This window comes from Artemia franciscana, chromosome 7 (assembly GCF_032884065.1).
Source record: "Artemia franciscana chromosome 7, ASM3288406v1, whole genome shotgun sequence".
Taxonomy (NCBI): domain Eukaryota; kingdom Metazoa; phylum Arthropoda; class Branchiopoda; order Anostraca; family Artemiidae; genus Artemia; species Artemia franciscana.
This window is the reverse complement of record NC_088869.1, coordinates 61,599,854-61,620,587: the sequence shown is the minus strand read 5'-3', so window position 1 is coordinate 61,620,587 and position 20,734 is coordinate 61,599,854. Positions and strand designations below refer to the sequence as shown.

Here is a 20,734-nt window from a genome sequence, read left to right as displayed (position 1 = left end):
TTAGAATTTTTTTTACCATTCAATCCAGTAGCTTCAATTCACAAAAACTTAGAGGAGAGGGAACATTGTTTTTTTTTTTCTTTAATTTTTTCAATGGAAATAAAACAGTTAATAATGACGAAGACCACACTGCCTTTCCATAATACAACAACAAAAGAGAGAATAATGAGGACTTTTTTTTCCCAGGACAGTGAACCAACAAAACCTATTTGAATATTTCGGCCCTATATCAATATAAGGGCCGTCTTCAGCAAAGAAAATAAAAAACAATAAAACACTTACAATAAAAGTTCTCAGTTAAAAATCCATTTTTTAAATAGCCTTGGCATCATTACTTCTTAACGAAAAGTTCAGCCAAGACTGTGTGATAAAAGCTAACATTTTACAAGCTAAAAAGGTTCCTTCATTTCACTAATTGTATTTATTAAAAATTGGAATGATTTCTAATTGCGATATTTACCTTCTCTGCAGCTAATCTGATAGTTCTTTTGGGATTGGGCTTCTTTTTATTCGTTCCAATTTTTGTTTTATTTTGAATTAGATTATTTTCTATAATTAATTTTGTGTACATAGGGTTGAGTGTGTATTCACCCAAGTCTCTATTTAGGGTGTATTATTATTTAAGTTTCGTTTGATTTCGATTGCCTCGCGGACAGTTTGTTTGATTCCTAGGTCATTGCTAATTAGAATTGTTTCGTCAAATAGAACATAATGGTTTGGATTTTCAAAAATATGATAATTTAAAGCTGAATCGAAAGATATGGAGTTATTTTTAGATTTTTAGCTTTAAGTTCGACCAATGTAATAATTTCCACAACTACATGGTATTTGATACACCCCTCGTAGACGAGTAACTGGGGTTTTATCCTTACCAGAATTGAGAAGATTCATTATACTTACATTGCTTGTGAATACAACTCGTAAATTGTTCTTTAAACAAACTTTTTTCAGTTATGAAGTAATTTTCGGAATATAAGGTAGGTAAATCGTGTTTGTGGTTTTATTCGAATCATTTACCGGTCTGGGATTTAAGGCTTCAGAAGAATGCATCTTTAATCTTTGAGCAATAACAGTATTTATGAGAGAAATTGGGTACCCGTTGCCAAAAAGTATGTCTGTAATAAAATTTAATTCTTTTTTAACATACGCCTCTGAACAGATATTAAGTACTCTATCCACAAGAGATATTACCACACCTCTTTTAACCTGTGGAGGATGGTTGGATTTGAAGTGAAGGTATCTATTATTATGCGTAGATTTTCTGTAAACCGTAAAATCAAGTTTATTCACACTGCGTATAATCAATACATCTAAAATAGGTATTTTTCCATCTCTTGGCGGTCTCTACAGTGAATTGCAGGTTTCTATCGTAAGTATTTAAATGTTCTAGAAAACCTTTAAGTTCACTTTCGCCATAATTCCAAACTGAAATTACGTCGTCCATGAAACGTCCCCAAAACACATGACTAATAAAATACGAATCTAGGGCCCAATTTTCAAGATTCTCGACGAAAATATTTGCGAGTAGGCCTGATAGAGGTGCTCCCATAGAAAGGCCCCTTACCTGTTTGTAATATGAATCTCGAAACTGGAAAAACATGGAATATTTGTTACATAATTTAAACCAATTGCACGAGAACGTCAATGTCTAGACCTATTGCTGACTCTTCGATTAGATGATAATTGTTTTCCAGTTTATTTTGTAAAAATTGCTCAGATTTTTAAACATCAATACTAGTATACATAGAAACTATGTCAAAGCTGCTTGATATGGAATTTTCAGAAATGTCTATCTGTTTCAATTTTTCTACAAGATCAACTGAATTTTTTATATAAGATTTTTGGGAATGAGGCAATGGTTTAAATGTAGTGCATAACCATTTTCCAATGTTTGAGGCAGGTGATTTTGTACTAGCTACAATAGGTCTTAGAGGGTTGCCTTGTTTGTGCAATTTTGGTAATCAATAAAACTTTTATTGTAAGTGATTTATTGTTTTTTATTTTCTTTGCTGAAGACGGCCCTTAGATATAGGGCCGAAATATACAAATAGGTATTGTTGGTTCACTGTCTTGGGAAAAAAAAGTCATCATTATTCTCTCTTTTGTTGTTGTAATAAAACGGTTCTAGTCATAACCTAGGAGGGGGAGGGGGAGACAAAATATATAAGGGGCAAAAGAATATGTACTCAAATATCATTGAAATACTGAATTCAAAACTGAATTACTGACATATTTGTCTATAAAAATATATCTAAATTAAGATTTTTACCTTTAAAGTAATTATATTACCTTCTATATGCTTTTATAATATTGTTTTATAAGTCGCAGAAGTGTTATTAGTTTTTTATGAGATAGTTATTTTTTATCTTAGATTTTTAAGAGCAATTTATGAATCCAAAAGTTTTTTTTCGGGGGAGGGGGGTCAGACCGGGTACCTCTTCCCTCCCCCTCCTCCCCCTACTCTATAGGGTCCAATTTCTATATTGGTCTTTTTTGGGGAAACGACGTGAATGAAAACTTGGAAACCCTCAAGGCGTGGGCCAATGCACACCTATGTACACCATAAAGACGTGTTTTTGTTTTCACAGTTGTTGCTAACAATTTTTTGTATTATATACAATTTTATATTTACCAGTACAATTGTATAATATTATATAATATAATATAATTAATAATTATAACTATATAATAATGATATTAATAAAATATATTAATATATATTATACTAATAATATTACATTAATATAATATAATGTATAATAATTATATTAATAATTATATAATTGTAATATAATTATATAATATAATATTTATCAATTTATATTATACACAATTTTATATACAATTTTTATATTTTATATAATTTTATATACAATGTATATATGATATACAATTTTTATATATATACAATTTTAGCTCCCAGGAACTTAAATTTTGAAAAACAAACGAAAATTCATCGAAAATTCATTGAAGATCACATCGAAAAAATTCATCGAAAATTCACAGAGTTTTACCTAAAAAAAAAAAACAAAACATACAATTTGCTGTAAGATACAAAAAGGGACTTTCAAACAAAAACAAAGATTTAAAATAGCATTTGAAATTTCAAATGTTTATAAAACTTCAAAATCCATAGAAACTTAAATATGCCACATCAGTTAAAAATGTGAATTTAAAACGTAAAGAGAGATCTTGAAAAAAGCATTTAAAACTTCATAATAAGCATAAAGGTATAAAACAAAAATTACACAGCTGATATTCCATTTAGAGTTATTTCTCATATTTGGCAATTTAGAAGTAATTTTTTCTTCAAATTTTTGAACTTCAAGCTCAAAATCCATCAACAGTATTCCAAAAGCGTCTCAATCTGTAGCAGAAATGGGTTTACAATTTTTAATTTTTAAATTCTCAAGAAAATACACATGTCACAGAAAGGATGGTTACAGTTACCAGGCTAAAAGTTTGCTTCTAAATCATTACAAATACTTTCACTAATGGTCCATTCAGACAAATGGGAAAACTGATAAGAAAAACCGATTGATACGAGGGGAAAAGTTTCGAAACGATGGACACAAAAATTTTCCTAGGACACACATGTAACATAGAATAGAATAGTTTTATTTATAAAAGCAATCATAATTTAGAATAAAAATTCAAACTAAATGGCGCTAGTACTTACAAAGAAAACAAGAAAAAACAAAAAGCACGAGAATATGAATTATTAAACACTGACATGTAAAAAAGAACGAACAAATTGGCGAAACAGTTTATTCTTGGAGTAGGCAATTCTAGTCTCACTTTGTTATCTGACCTTGTGCTTATTTTATTCCTCATAACTGGTGGTAGAATCTCATTATGTTTTTCACTGCTAGGAAGAAATTGGTCAAATTTGCAGATCAAACCCAAACGACTTTCATTAAGGGACGGTAGTTGTAGGACAGATAATGTTGATTCATAACTTACATATGCGTCTGAAAGAATAGCTAAAAACTTTTTTTTTGTAGGGACTCAAGTTGATCGCTTAGGTAACTTTTGTTGTTGACTTGAGGGCCCCATACAGGGCAAGCATACTCAAGAATTAGTCCGATGTGTGCAAGAGAGAGAGAGAGAGAGAGAGAGAGAGAGAGAGAGAGAGAGAGAGAGAGAGAGAGAGAGAGAGAGAGAGAGAGAGAGAGAGAGAGAGAGAGAGAGAGAGAGAGAGAGAGAGAGAGAGAGAGAGAGAGAGAGAGAGAGAGAGAGAGAGAGAGAGAGAGAGATCGGTATATTTAAAAACTGTCGTCTCATAGCTAAATTCAGTTTTTTTTTCACAAAAATCATACATTTAAACAAAAATCACACACTACGATTCAACATTAAAAAATGATGTGAATAAAGGCACAAATGAGTTGGCGTAACGATTAGTTCGTACTTTAGGGCGTACGAGTTTATTTTGTAACCGAGTTCGGCTATTGGGAGGGGCTGGTTCGGGTAGTATTGATCGGTGGCTCTTATTGGCTAGGACGAATTTTCCAAATTCCTAAATAAGGGATAAGCTGTCTTAAGTTGGGACACAGAAAAACTGAAACAACGCAGTAAGATAAGGGTTCGTATCGCACCATTTGCCTCTTTAGTGATTGTATCAACATTAGTACTAAACGAGCAGTCAACGCTAAATGTGACACCGAGAATTACAACCGAAAATGCACAAGGACACGGTGGAGGAGGACTGACAAAGTTCTTCTTAACAGGATTAAAGCGAAGGATTTTGGTTTTCTTTCATTGATTTGAAGGATGTTGATAGTGCATTGGTCTTTAAAGTAGCTCATTATTGCACCACTGAATAGGGAAACTGCCTCAGAGTTTTCAATGAGACATTTCCAAAGAACTGACGAGTCGTCTAAGTACTTAAACCTGCCCTCCAACTCAGAAAGGACGACATTTATTACTGCTTAAAACAACGGAGCCGCAAGTTTCGTGCCTTGTGGAGCACCACACGTGAGCTTAGCCCATTCGGAGTGGGTGTCTCCAGGGAAAAGGCTGTAGACGCACTGGAAACGGCCTTGCAAAAAAAAACGATCACTAAAAGGAGAATGTGCTAACGTGCACCCATTGCGCGTAAATTTTTCACAGCTATGAAATGGGGGAAAAGGGCAAAGGCTTTTCCGTAATCCTTTAGGAGAAGATCGACAATCGCACTTCCTCGGTCAAGCCACTCAACAATAAGGTTATACATTCTCACCAAGCAAACAGTTGTGCTGCTTCCTTTCAAGCATCTGTACTGATATGGGTCAAGAGAAGGAGAAACCTGTGACATCAGCTCGCGGTATATAAATGTTTCTGCCATCTTAGACAGGTTCGGGGCTATTGAGATAGGCCGGAGTTGGTCGCAAGATTTGGGATCTGTTCATTTTGGGTAGGACGCGAACGTATGCTCTCTTCCAAGCACTAGGGAACACTTGCTCTGAGAAACACTGGCTAATAATGGACGAGTGCCTTGGCAAGGAAAACAGTAAATTCAGGTAACAACTTTAGCAAGGTAAATAATGGTAAAAACGTTTCGGCAAGATAAATAGCGAGTTCATACATTCTCACTAAGTAAACGGTTTTGCTGCTTCTTTTCAAGCATCTGCATTGATATGGGTCAAGAGAAGGAGAAACCTGTGACATCAGCTCGCGGTATATAAACGCTTCTGCCACCTTAAACATGTTCGGGGTTACTGAGATAGGTCGGAGTTGTTCGTAAGATTTGGGACCTTTCACTTTGAGTATGACGTGAACGTACGCTCTCTTCCTAGCACTAGGGAATACTTGCTCTTGGAAACACTTGTTTAATAATGGACGAGTGCCTTGGCAAGGAAAACAGCAAATTCAGGTAACAACTTTAAAAGAAGCTCGCCAAGGTAGGACGCACAGTTCCTATTCCGCTTCTGAAGTTCCTTGTAAACAGCAAACTAGAAAATTTTACCGAAATTATCAATCTCTGCATCAGTAACGAGAGACCGATTTCTGAACTGACGATTGACAGAAAAGTGCTACAGATGCCAGTAAAGGAGTTCACATCCGTAGCCGATAACAAGGCACAATCCTTTTTCAATACACTTGGTGCCATTTTACCAGCAAGTGTTTTTACTAATGAATGCCATTTGTGTGGATCTGTCGTAAGCCTAATTTTGTCCTTCACATATTGTCTCTTCGCTCGTCTGTTCAGTTTGAAAATATGGTTCCGTAACTTGGTTGAAGCAACTGAATCACCATTGCTGTGAAGGCGGTAACGAGTTTTAATTAGGTCCTTGAGGTCGCTTGTGATCCATGGTTTATTAGTATCTGTAACGGTAATGAGTTTAGTCAGGAAACAAGCATGGAACTCCTCCTTAATTAGGCTATTTAACTTACTGACTTTGACGTTGATATCCGGCTCGGAACAAATGCCATCAAATTCGTAGTTGCCGATCCAGTGACCGAACGTAAAAATCGAATCTTATAGTAGTTTGACTCTTTGGGTTTTGGGGATTGCTGAATTTGCTTTCCAGAAATGATCGGAGTCCAGGTGGGGTCCAAGGGACCAGGTGTATCATAGAAGTCTGTGAGATTCGTTAAGATCAAGTCAAGTATGCTGCCATTCTGATGGGGCGGTATTGCAACATCTTGCCACAAATTTAAGACACTGGAAACCCATTGTTTGTTTGTTTGCTTGAAGTCACCAGCAATGACAAAGGCAGGAAAGGCATAGTTTTGGCACATTTTGTCTACGAAAAACTGCATGTGCTCAATAAGTTCTTTCTTGTTTATAGCACTCTCAGGGTAATAGACCGAATCGACTATCAAACACGAGAATCTTCTTGATAGTTGTGTTGGTTTACATTCTGTCTACAATATTTCATGGTCGGAGTCAATTGCATCGCTTAACAGCTTTGACGGTTGATCGTCCCGAAAGTGAAGTCCTACGCCACCTCCATGACGATTCAGTCCACGGTCGCAACGAGTATTAAAGTAGCTGTATAGCCTTTAATGCGCGCCGACTCAGAAGTAATGTCCCAGACTTCACATGCTATTGCGATTGAGGTACTGTTCAGCTTCATTATAACTTCGAGTTCGAAAATTTTATTTTTCAAGGAACGCGCGTTACACACGAGTATATTAGGCAGCTTTTGTTTAGCTGAAAAACACTGAGGGCGTAGAGCAGGCGGTATTTTGTCAAAATCGCTAATTACAACCGGTTCGCTCTACTAAGGAATTAGCACAGGCGGCGTTTCATGAGCAGGATAGCAATTTACTGGTACTAGGTAACTTGGTCTACGCTGCATTCCTTTAGTCTTGGTCATACTGAAAATTAGCGCTAAGATCTTCATCCCCTTTCTGAGTCTACCTCCACGTTTACCGTAATGAGAGCGTTTGATAGATGTTGTAGCCATCGTAAAGCTATCCGGTTGACGCTTTTAGAAGTCCAAATTGCAGTAATCTACAAAACTTAAATGGCACTACTACCAAGCAAGGTGAATTAAGTTCAAACAGGGTGATCTTCTCGCATTTAACTTGCATGATACGTCTTTGGTTACTTACACCATCACTGCAGGAAACTTGGAAAAACCAACACAAAACAAGCTTAACTGAAATCACGAGTGTCAGCTATTTCATAGCGCTCACAGGGCCATCACATGCACATTTTCGCGCCAAGTCTCTGAGCCAAGTGCGTGTCTTGCCAAGTATTTTTTTCTTTCGTGTTAGTTTCGTATAAAACATTACTTGCGTTGAACACAAACTGATGGTTCTGACAATAGTTACCAAATCTCGAACTTTTGCTTGCTTAACAGTTTAAATGTTTGCATTTTCAAAAATTCTTGCCATTTTGGCTCGACGACACACGAAAAACAAATTATTGCCATTAAGAAAATACAAAAAATCCTTGCCCCAAAATTGATCCATGCTGTGGAAAAAATTATTTGATCTTGGAGGGTTTCTCCATGCGTCTGAATTGGCTATAAGCATCAGCGGTAGCTCTTGGTCTGGGTAGGGTGGGCACCTTCCCCCTAGTTTCAATGTCATCTGACATTAATTTCCTTTTATTTTGTATTTTAAACTCATATGGTATATTTTACCCCCAACCTAGCCGCTACTGATAAGCATGCTAATCCCTTTTAAGATTTAATCACAAAAACTCTATTTATCACCTGTCTTTTTAACCCATAAATTTTTCTAATAAGATATGAAAAATACACTACTTTGACAGTTCTAGTTATTAGGCCCTACTTAATTATCAGCCAATCTACCAGATAGCTCAATTTTGCACTGATATGAGAGCAAAACTGCAACCAAAAAAAAAAAAAAAAATATTGCGTACGTGCCTGCTTGGAAGGTTCAGACCTGCACACCTGCACATCATGTAGGTCTTTATATGCCATCGATGAGAGATCTAACTGGCTACAAGTTTTTATACGCAATTTTACCGATAAATCCAATCAATTTTTCTATGCCAAATACCGTAGCTGTTTCCATCTATTCTTTTTCTTGGATCATATCTGAGCAAAAAGACAAAAAAGCTTTTCATTATCGCTTGTATTTTGTCATTTTGGCTGAGAAATTTGAGTTCTATTTGAATTTTATGAATGAGTCACTCAGAAAATTCTTTTAAAAGATCAGACTAAATCCTTGTGTTAAGCTCAGATTTAACTAGTATTTTCTGTTTATTATGGCGTTAGCATTTGATTTATATTTCAAATTTCTCAGAAGTGTATAATCTATTTTAACCAAAGTATCAGGAGACCCTCATTAATAATATTACTGTTATTTAACTATCTACTACTTCCTGCTATTCTTTATCTATTCTACTATCTTCTAAAAAATGGTGTAATTTTTCTTTAATGTCATTCAAAAAGCAAACTGAATTTTCGCCGGAATTTATGGAGGAAAACAATAATTTTTACATGAAATATTTCATCAATGCGTCATTGATCATAAATTCTATTGGATAAAAATTTGTAGTTTCTGGCAAGGCTGACCCAACTGGATGGAGACTCAAGCATCAAAGTGTCAATCCCTTCACGCCAAAGGTGGCTGAGCTTGCAAGTAACGCCTATGATCTGCACCTTAAGCCAGGACTTGAGATTAGCGTCACAAGAACTCGAACCCATGCCCCAAAGGACATAGGATTATAAGTCCAGTGTACCATCTGATAGGCCTATTTATTAATAGAAGAAGTACTAGAGAAACCTTCCTGGCAAAGTGGTTGGCACGCTGGTTTGAGAATTCTCTGTCCGGGGGTCATGGGTTCGATCCCTGGCATAGCCAGTTCTTTTGTTTGGGACGGGGGTCAGTGGTGTGACTCTATAAGCTCAGCAGGAGTCGACCCAGCTTAAAATGGATACCTGGAGAAATATGGGGAAGTTAAGCACCAAGGATGCACAAAAGCTCAGGATGGCTGCCCTCCCCCTTTGCACTTCCTGACTGAAGGACCACGAAACAGAGATCAGCACCACCAGTTTGGAACTTAAGGGTATAGTGCCGTCACACTTACTCTACTCACTTACTAGAGAAGAGGAACTATTTTTAGTAGGTTGTTGTTTTAGGTGAATGAAACTTTTATGAATGAACATGACAATGTAAAATAAAAATAAGTAAACAACCTATTCCTGCTTAAAATAAAAATAATTAATGCCATATAAAATAAGTTAAAAATAAGTAATGCTGCGCGTAAAATAAAAATAAGTAATGCCCTATTCCTGCTTCACTGATTACCCCTTCTACAACCAGTGGAGACTTTTTATGCAACAAACACAAATTAGTGGAGAATTCAAGAGTATTTACACATAAAGCCCCAAAATCGAGCCTTTATTCCCGACATGGAAAAGACGATCGACTCTACACTTTACAACAATCTTCAAAGGGTTAATAAAAACAAGTGAGATAGGTGAGAAATGATACACCCAGACTTTGTCTAGTAATTTTTCTGTTTAATCACAAGCACGAATCTCAGCAATTGCTCCATCCGCAATTAACTAATTGCAGTTTTTTTGAGCAGAGGTGATGTTTTAAAAGATCATGAAAGCGATAAAGATACAAAAGTGTATTCCAGACATGGAGTGGATGCCCAACTCTACACCCAGCAAAAATATTCAAAGTGGTAATATGAATGAGATAAATAAATAATACCCCTAGAGTGCATTCGAGCATCCTTTATCCGGCTAAGCTTAACTTCCTCGGATGTAATCTGCTAAAGATAACAACAACTACTTATCCAGCCATGCGTTAGATGACATACTTAAAGACCAATAGGCGAATAACAATGATAATCATGCGTTTTTCAACGCAAAAATAGCTAAAGATAACAACAACTACTTATCCGGCCATGTGTTAGATGACATACTTAAAGACCACTAGGCGAATAACAATGATAATCATGCGTTTTTCAACGCAAAATAGCTAAAGATAACAACAACTACTTATCCGGCCATGTGTTAGATGACATACTTAAAGACCACTAGGCGAATAACAATGATAATCATGCGTTTTTCAACGCAAAAATAGCTAAAGATAACAACAACTACTTATCTGGCCATGTGTTAGATGACATACTTAAAGACCACTAGGCGAATAACAATGATAATCATGCGTTTTTCAACGCAAAAATAGCTAAAGATAACAACAACTACTTATCCGGCCATGTGTTAGATGACATACTTAAAGACCACTAGGCGAATAACAATGATAATCATGCGTTTTTCAACGCAAAAATAGCTAAAGATAACAACAACTACTTATCTGGCCATGTGTTAGATGACATACTTAAAGACCACTAGGCGAATAACAATGATAATCATGCGTTTTTCAACGCAAAATAGCTCAAGATAACAACAACTACTTATCTGGCCATGTGTTAGATGACATACTTAAAGACCACTAGGCGAATAACAATGATAATCATGCGTTTTTCAACGCAAAAATAGCTAAAGATAACAACAACTACTTATCTGGCCATGTGTTAGATGACATACTTAAGGACCACTAGGCGAATAACAATGATAATCATGCGTTTTCAACGCAAAAATAGCTAAAGATAACAACAACTACTTATCTGGCCATGTGTTAGATGACATACTTAAAGACCACTAGGCGAATAACAATGATAATCATGCGTTTTTCAACGCAAAAATAGCTAAAGATAACAACAACTACTTATCTGGTTATGTGTTAGATGACATACTTAAGGACCACTAGGCGAATAACAATGATAATCATGCGTTTTTCAACGCAAAATAGCTAAAGATAACAACAACTACTTATCCGGCCATGTGTTAGATGACATACTTAAAGACCACTAGGCGAATAACAATGATAATCATGCGTTTTTCAACGCAAAAATAGCTAAAGATAACAACAACTACTTATCTGGTTATGTGTTAGATGACATACTTAAGGACCACTAGGCGAATAACAATGATAATCATGCGTTTTCAACGCCAAAATAGCTTATTCAAAGATCCATGAAGGTGTGTCACTTTTCCCTATTACTGTCACTTTCTGTTCTCTGCCTCTACTTTGACTATTTTTTGTCGTTTTTACATTATGAAATTGTTTGCTTGCACATGGCGTCACTTATCCCGCATGTTCGGGGGGTTAAAAAATTTAATTTATCCGACAATTAATTTAGAATCTTTCAAGTAGCAACCCTCATAAACTCTGATACCAGTTACGTCTTTTGAAACGCTAAGGATAAATAATCTAAAGCTCAAGCTCAAGGGTATGCTCAAGCTCACTGCTAAACTCTGTCCGGAAATGCCATCTGTTTTATCACTGAATTACCTTATCTAAGCTTAACTAATTACCACTTTTATGAACAGCTGTAGTTTTTACGACAAAGAGAGGTTTGTGAAAAAAACATAAAGGAGAAGAAAGAGATAGAAATGTCCTATGATTACGCAGTGGGATTAACCTCTTCTTGGTAATACGGGACCAGCAATACAAACTCAACTGCAGCAACCCACTTCAGGGCCCGAAATTCAATTTCAGTGACGAGATTTTAAGACACCGTTTCAATACTAAACAAAATAAGAAGAAGAAAGAGAAAACGATAAAAATCAAACCTTTATTCCCGACATAGAAAGGATGATCAATCCTACACTCTGCAACAATGTTCAAAGTAGGCAGTAGAAATGGGGTGAGATAAAGAAATGATACACCCAGACTTTGTCCAGTAATACCATCCATATTAAGAACTTTTAAACCGTGAGGAGCAATAGTGGCACCATTATTTTGCACTTTCTCTTTTTGCGCGAGCTCGTCTGAAAATGTAAACCCTTGAAGATGGGGCTGATCTAAGCCAGTTACTTCATTTGGTAAGAAACGGATCTTCGTCCCTGAAAAAAGGAAACTTTAAGTTAAGGGTATGCACCATTGAAACTATACAAAGAAACCTATAAATAAGAATAACATACCAAAATTTAGTACAGCATTAAACTTTCACAGTACTTACGGCGGTGCTGATCTTCATTTCATGGCCCTTCAGCCAGACTGTACAATGAGGGTTGGGAACCAGCCAACCTGTGCTTTCACATACTTTTCCTGCTTATTTTCCCCAAAATTTTCGGTACCTATTTAGAGCTGGATTGACTCTTGCTGAGCTTATAGTCCCGCCACTGACCTCTGACCAAACCAAATAAACGGTGACACCAACAATCGAATCCGTCCCCTTTGGACAGAAGATTTCAATTCTAGCGTGGTAACATTTCGGCCAAGAGACTCATTTTCATGCCAAAAATGGGAATCCAACCAAAAAAATTTGGTGGATAAGAAAAGGGCCAAAATATTATTATCTTATATAATACCCATAACAACCATACACACTCAATGTCACTGAAGCCATATTCTCAATAAGATTGAGCTAATTGAAATTTAGCTGGTGCTAATTTGGGCCAGTCAGATTTTTCAAGGAACGAAAAATTCTGATTGGCCTAGTAATTCTGCTAAAAATTCTGTTTGGCTGACTATCACTAGTTAAATATCGGTATCACTAAAGTTTCATTGTCAATAGGGCGGAAGCTATTGATAGAAATTATTAAAACTAGAATCATGAGGTAATTAATAAGTTTTCTTTCAACGGTACCACCGAAAAAAAAAATTTCAAGTGAAATAGTAATTAACAGTTTGGCCATTGACAGACTAACAAAAAACAAAAAACGTACTGAAATGTCTTGAAAAATGTCTTGAAGAACATCTTGAAAAAACTGACACCTTGCCCTGAAAAAACAAGACTTGAAGAAATCTTGAAGGTTTTTTTTTAAAATACTTGCATAAGTAAACAATTAATTATCACATAAAAACCTTGAAAAAAAATCTCGAAAAAAACACCCACTATTGTATTATGTAACAACCTCCTACGTCTCGAAGAAACTCTGCCAAATATTCAGTAGCTTAAAAAAAAGTCCCAGAACCGGGACTCGAAGGGGGTATTGGCCACTTGCATTTGTTGGGCCTGAACTACTATTATCCCAATCCTATTTAACAATTGACTTGTTAAGATTGACAGATTAAGGAACAAAACTAAGATTTGAACTGATTTGAACTTCAAACAATAGAGATAAATGATCATAATCACGTTCATTTATTTTTACACGAACTTCAGAAGTTTGAAGGGATGGCCAGCAGATTACATGATCTAAATCTGCAACGGCCCAATGTTATGCATATTGTAGTAGTTAGTGTCTTGTGTCTTTTTATAATATACTGTAACTCAAGGGAAGAGAATTTATAAAGGCATCTGTTCGACTATATAATACGGATATATTGCAATTCATACCACCTGCTAGCAGCCACATATAACTAAAGAGATTCAATTCCATACATCAGAGACTGAAGTTTGTCGCATGGCTTGGTACAGTAAAAAAAAAAACCTCAGCCCCCCTTTTTTCATAAGGCAAGTATATATTGATCAAAACTGAATCACCAAGACGAACGGCTAAGAAACAATCGAATGTATAGTAACAAATGGGTGATAAAACAAAGATTCGGTCTAAATAAACAAGCGAGACCACCAGAGGGCCTGCCACACGTGCTTTTGGCATTGGTACAAACCAGAGCACTATCGGCACTTCGTCAGAGGAAATTAACACTATAGCCAGGCAGCAAATATTCTTGCTCAAATTTATTTCAAAAGTTTATTTGAAATAAATTTTCAAATAAATAAAAGTTTGTAATAAAATAAATAAAAATAAATAAATAAATTTATTTAATAAATAAATAAATTTACTTAATAAATAAATAAAAATAAATAAATAAATAAATATTTTTGTAATACAAAATAAATAAAAATAAATAAATAAACGAAAGTTTATAATTTATTTCAAATTTATTTCAAAAATTTATTTTTAGATATTGGAATTTTTCAATAAGTCCTCCATACTAAGAACATTATCCTTAGTTGATATTGAACGAAAAAAACAGAGATTTTACAAAAGTTCATTTAGTCAACAGACCTGCAACTGGAATAATATGGACTTGCAATCTTGGACAGCGCAAACTAAAGGCAAGGTGGTCACCACCACAAATGCACATTTTACGAGATTATTGCAGGTCCGTAGGGGAAGTATCAATGAGGCTTGATCACTAAAACAAGCATTATGCTGCGTCAATTCTTGATACGTCAACAAAGGCTGAGCACAATTTAAATTGTGATAAATCCAAAGATTCTACAAATCCTTTCGCAATCCCAATAGCTTTCGCTCAACAATCTCAGCGATCCGAGAAAAACAGACTGAGTTGAATTGCAAAGATTTCTGGTAGCAATGTTGTCAATCTTAACAATTATTTTATTGCAAGAGGCATGTGGAGACACTCATGGCCAGAAATTTAACGATCGCAGTTTTCCGTTTTGGAGAATTGAATTGTCTAGGTTATGCGGCGCTTTCGTTATCATAGCACTCACCTGGTTAGCATCAGGATCTACTGGCAAGGCGTTTGTACGTTACCGTACAATCGGAAAATGGAGATCATAAGTAATTACTTTTTCATTTATCATAAGTAAGGTCCGTTCCAAACTGTTGATCTTAGCGGATAACCGGGAATAGGCAGTGGATCGTAAGCAAGAAACCGCAATAGGGGAGCAAATGACAAAACAGGCATGAATTTCTCAAGTTTGGTGGCTTTGAGGTTAGAAATAGGTTACTGAAGATTTTGAATGTGATTTTCAAAAAGGGAAGTACCCCCTTTTTCCAATTACTAAAAGTCGCTAAAAAGTGAATTTAGAAAAACCCTAATTAAATCACTGTATAAGAAAGGTGATAAAAGTGAGTGTGTTAAGTATCGCGGCATTAACCTGTCTCTGTAAATAGCAAATTACTTAGTAATATGATACTTTTACACTGAGAGATGCTGTAGACAAAGTTAGAAGAGAAGAAAAGTGCAGTTTTCTTAGGTTCATAATTGAGAAGTGCCTGAGCTATCAAACACAATTGGATCCTCAGCTTTATAGATTATGAGCAAGCATTTGATTCTGTTGATAGAAGAGCTTTAGCTAAGGTCTTATCCTTGAATGGTATAACAGACAAATACATTAGAATAATTAGTGCTATGTACGAGATTAACATTGCTGCGGTTAAGGTAGGAAATGAGGTTAGCCACTGGTTTTGTACTAAAACAGGAGTGAAACAGGGTTGTGTTCTATCCCCCTCTATATGGATTATTTTGATGGAATTTGTCCTAAGGAGCATAGGAAAGGCAGTGGGAGGACACGGAATCAAATGGGAAGGAAAGACTCCACTGGACTTAGATTATGCTGATGATTTAAGCATCCTATATGAAAGTGTAAGCAATATGAATGAACTTTTAGAGGTTTTGCAAGTTCAAGGTGCTAGAATAGGTTTGAAGATTGTTGTTAAGAAGACTAAGCTGCTAAGGCTAGGAATAAGTGAAGATGAAAAGGTGATGTTTAGTAACGAAAAAATTGATCAGGTGGACAGCTTCACCTGCCTTGGCATTATTAATAGTGAAGATGGTTGGAGCAATGAAGATGTTAAAAGTAGAGTAGCCAAGGCTCAGGGCGTCTTTTCATAGTTGAAAAAACGTTTGGAAGAATAGGAAAATAAGTCTACAAACCCAGAATAGAATATTAGAAGCCACAGTGATGACGCTGGTCAAATATGGTTCTGAAACATGGGCCCTCCGAAAAGCGGATGAAGATATGCTAGATGTTTTCTGGAGAAATTGCCTAAGGATTGTTCTGGGAACCTGGCTGACTGACCGTATTTCAAACAGTAGGCTCTACGAACAGTGCAGCTCAATCTCGCTTTCCAAGGCTATAATGATAGAAAGGTTGAAAAGGCTCGGGCACGTTCTGCTAATGAAAGATTGTCCTTTTCGGCCAACAGTATAGGGCTAAATGAAAAGCAGGTCGTCCGCGGTTGGGGTGGGATTTAAGGGAAATGTTAACTTCCTGGGAGGATATAAAGAGCGAGGCTTTCAATAGGTTGGGTGGAGGAGGAGCGTGCGTAGCTATGCGGACCTCAGGCGACTTAGTGTTGTGGTGAGTTGTTAGCAGTAGTGATAGTACTATAAATGGTGTTAACACCAGCACGGTCAATGCGTTGGTTATATATAGCTAGTTTTTCCCAAAGCACTGTTTTAAGCGTCTGCAATAGCCATGGAGTTAAGGAATTCAGCTCCAGGCTGAAGTATAACAGCATCTTCAACACCTTTTTCCAAATATAATTGTAGAAAATTTTATGACGGTCAATACTCAAAACAGTCAGAAGTTCCAAATCTTAGTCCATTTAACCAAGCAATGTTAAAATCAAACTATACAAATTATCAGTAATATTTTTAAATAAAAAAAAACACTTACAGCATGAACATTGAATGAATAACTTTATTGGGGGGTTGGGGCAACCAATTTGCAAATAAAAATTGTTACAAACTATTCACAGAGGTTTACCTTTGAGGAAATGTATGATTTCCCAAAAAATATAAAACAGGAATTTCAAGCAAATTTCAAATAGTTTAGAAAGTTTGAATTCGAAACGTATAAACATTTAAGTTACCCGAAGCCTAAAAAATTGGAATCTCAAATATAAACGTAGACAAAGAATAAGAATAAGCAAGAAGCACTCGCAAATTCAAATAAGGTACAAAAATGCAAATCTAAAATTTGTTAAATTATTTCTTAACCTTAGCGATTGGGAAGTTCTAATTTAGAAAATTGTGAATTTCAGGTTCAAATCCATCAACAGATTTCAAGAAATATTATTTGAAATTGTTCAAAAACTTGGCCGAAAATCGTAGATAGCAAATTTCCTCTTAGCTTGCAGAAATATATTTATGAAATTGTTATATTCAATCTTTTTTTAATAACAAAAAAACACATATCTTTGAAAGGAAGGTTAACCTTACCTGACTCAAAACACAGCCAAACACAACCATTCCACTGATCATGCTGTATTTCTTCTTTAAACTGCACTGGCAGTTCATCTGAGGATAGTTCTGGCTTGAAAGAACTTGGAAACTCCTCAAACTCCGTCTTTGTAGTGCATGAGGGGGGAGGACTCAGGTCAGATGAGACATGTACAGGTGTGCTTTGAAAAGGTATATACACTCCAGAAAATTGTGGGGACGTTCCTGATGAAGTAGCAGGAGGAGTCATTAATTCATGACGAACATTTGCAGATGGTGAAAAAGGACCAGGAAACGGCGATTTTGGGACTTTTTGCACGTAGTTTGTGAGTGATGACGGAGATGGCAATATATTTGGGGAGCTTAGGCTGTAGGAAGACCTCCTAAAAACAAAATTCTCAGCTACTTGATGGTATTTTTATTCCGTATTTTCGACATAATACCTTCAATTAAGTATTTTTTTTTTTGCCAATACCACACTGCCCTTCTATGACAAAAAAAAAATAAACATTTAACTGGGGATGGTTCCATTTATCAGACAGTGAAAAGAGGTACAAAAGTCTAGATCTTTCAACCACATATACAACTGTCATCATCAGCAGAAACACCAAAATATTAAAACGAAACTAACATATTTATACAAAACAAAATAATTTATCCCCCATTGAATATTTGACTCATCCCCATTGAACATGGACTTATCCCCATTTGAACGTTTATTTGTACTTTTATTTCCGAAGTTAACGAAAACATTCACATAACTTACATTAACATTTTGTATTATAAGGATTTACATTGGTTACATGAATGTGCATTGGTTAAAGCTTTGCTTTTGCCAGGATTGAAATTGGAATATTTCTAATATGTATATTGTTATTCATCATCAGCTATTGATGTGTAGTGGGGTTGTAAGCCCAAACAAGCTTTGCTTCGGGCCATTTGCTTGTTTTGTTTTGTTATTTATATTAATAAACCCATCTTTCTCTCTCTCTCTCTCATTGTTTAATGCCTCCTTGTTTCTCATGCGGGAGGGACATTTCCCCCTTACGGCTCCCATGAACACTAGTAACTTCTAAGTTGTAAACTAGATAATCAGGTTCCGATCAGAAATCAAAAACCAGAAAACCAAACATTATTTATTCTCATAAAGGCATATACACAAGATAAATATGTGGGGAATGATGACTTCAAGTCGTTTTTTTCTTGTTTAACTGAATTCAAAAACCTCAATAAATTACAGTACAGCATGACCATAGGCTACTTTATGCATTATCATAGACATTGCAAAGAGCAATGTGTCAGATATGTGAAATTCTTTTTTGCCTTGAAACCCAAGGTTAATGAAGCTTAAAATAGGGACCCATTTATAGCAAGTTACAAATCATATTTCCCCTAATGAGAGCCAAAGCGGACAAGGGGGCAGCCTACCATTTCTTTAAAATAAGCATATTGATAAATGATTTTAAATAGAAAAAAAGTGAATAAGGGTACAATTTTTTTAGACCAATTAAGCAAGGATAACAGTAGGATAGAACGGTTCAAAAGAGCCAAAATTACACCAAATAAAGAAAAAAAAATGAAAAAGAAACCAAATGAACAATGACCCCAATTTTAAAACAAGCATATATTACAGAATCCCCAATCAAACTTCACATGAGAATAGGGTACCTTTTACCCTGCACTGGAAATAAAATTTGTTTACTCCAAATTTGTTTATCATAATATTGGAAAATTAAATATCAGTCGAACCTCAAGGAATTCTTTTTAATATCAATAGCTTTTTTACAACCAGTTTTCTGTTATCACTCTAACATGTAGCATACTCTCCCATATGGGTTCCATCCTTTAAAATCCATTCCCTTCAAATGTATAGAAAAAAGGTTGGCTAAACAAACTTACAATTCAGCAAAATATTTGGGCTCAGCAAGATATACTAAAGAAGAAACAACTAACGAATACTAAAGCAGAAAATTTTCATCTCAAAACTTTGAATGAAATATGCTATTGAACTCTATAGTGAATGAACCCTCAAGTGAAAGAAAAATCAAAAAATAAACTGGAAGTTAATTATTTTGTTTTGTATAAATATGTCAGTTTTAATTTCAATGCTTTAGTATTTCTACTGCTAATGGTTGCTGTATATGGGATCCCAATATCTAGACTTTTGTACTTGTTTTCACTGTCTAAATAAATGGACTTATCCCCATTAGAACGTTTATGTCTTCATCATAGAAAGGTGGTATGGTAATAGAAATAAACCTATACATCGAGAATGTGCCGTATGTATGGGAGATGTGACCTATCTACTCTAAAACTATAATATCAGCATTTCTTTTGCAATTAGAAGACAGAGAAGATTTTTTGTCGACTTCATTAGAAATGTATTTTACATTTAGGCAATATTAAAGAGAAAAAAAGTTATATCTTAAGACTTTCAATGAAATATGCTATTGAACTCTCTAGTGAATGAACTGTCATGTGAATGAAAAGTCAAGTAAATAAACTGGAAGTTAATTATTTTGTTTTGTATAATACGTCAGTTTTACATTTGATTCTTTAGCATTCCTAATGATGATGATTGCTGTTTATGGAATTGAAATATCTAAACTTTTGTATCTGTTTTCACTGTCTAAACAAATGGACTTTTCCCCATTTACACGTTAATGTGTTTGTAATAAAGGATAGAAAGGGAAAAGACAGTTCATGGGGGGGGGGAGATTAATAAAGACTGAAGCTTTAACAGGATTGGTATTTAGGAGGAATGTGCAGTTATTTTACCTCGAATGGCTTTGTGCTGAGACAGGTTATTAGTAATAATGTTATTTGTAATGAGACAGATAATTAATTATAATAGTATTTAAGATTCAGCAAATTACAGATGACAATACAGCCCTTTGGTAGATGTGAAGGCTTATGCAACCATCCTTATTTTTTGTAGTTATATATATATATATATATATATATATATATATATATATATATATCAATAGTGATTCCAAGATTTTGATCAGTATTTACTGAGGAAAGTGGATTATCTGAGAAAAATAAGAGTGATAAGGGTTCATTCTACCAAAGGAATGACATGGCACTTGACAACATCAAATTTAAGAAGCCAAGCCTGAGTCCATGTATTCAGCAGTCCAAGATTATTTTGTAAGAGGGCAAAATCTTCACAGGACAAGGCTAGTCCAATGAGCTTCAGGTCGCAGCGTAGAGAGCTAGTTTCCTGCTGACAGTGGAAGAAACATAATTGATGAAGATATTAAACTGTAGGACCCAAAACACTTCTCTGAGGAACTCCACTCAAAACATGCTTAGACAAAGAAAGAATATGGCTACCAGGGTCATCAAATAACCGAACACATTAAAATCGCACTAGAAA

The 20,734-nt window shown here is 35.4% G+C and overlaps 1 protein-coding gene across 1 annotated transcript in view; it reads right to left on the bottom strand.

Moving 5' to 3' along the window:
* The window catches only part of LOC136029570 (HMG box-containing protein 1-like), a 53,842-nt gene that overhangs the window by 26,664 nt on the left and 6,444 nt on the right, over window positions 1-20,734 (bottom strand). Inside the window, exons 2-3 of the mRNA XM_065708060.1 lie at window positions 17,353-17,735; window positions 12,057-12,329 (exon numbers count right to left, since the gene is read on the bottom strand). Of these exons, the coding sequence (XP_065564132.1) occupies window positions 12,057-12,329; window positions 17,353-17,735 (656 nt within the window). The remainder of the gene's footprint in view (window positions 1-12,056; window positions 12,330-17,352; window positions 17,736-20,734) is intronic.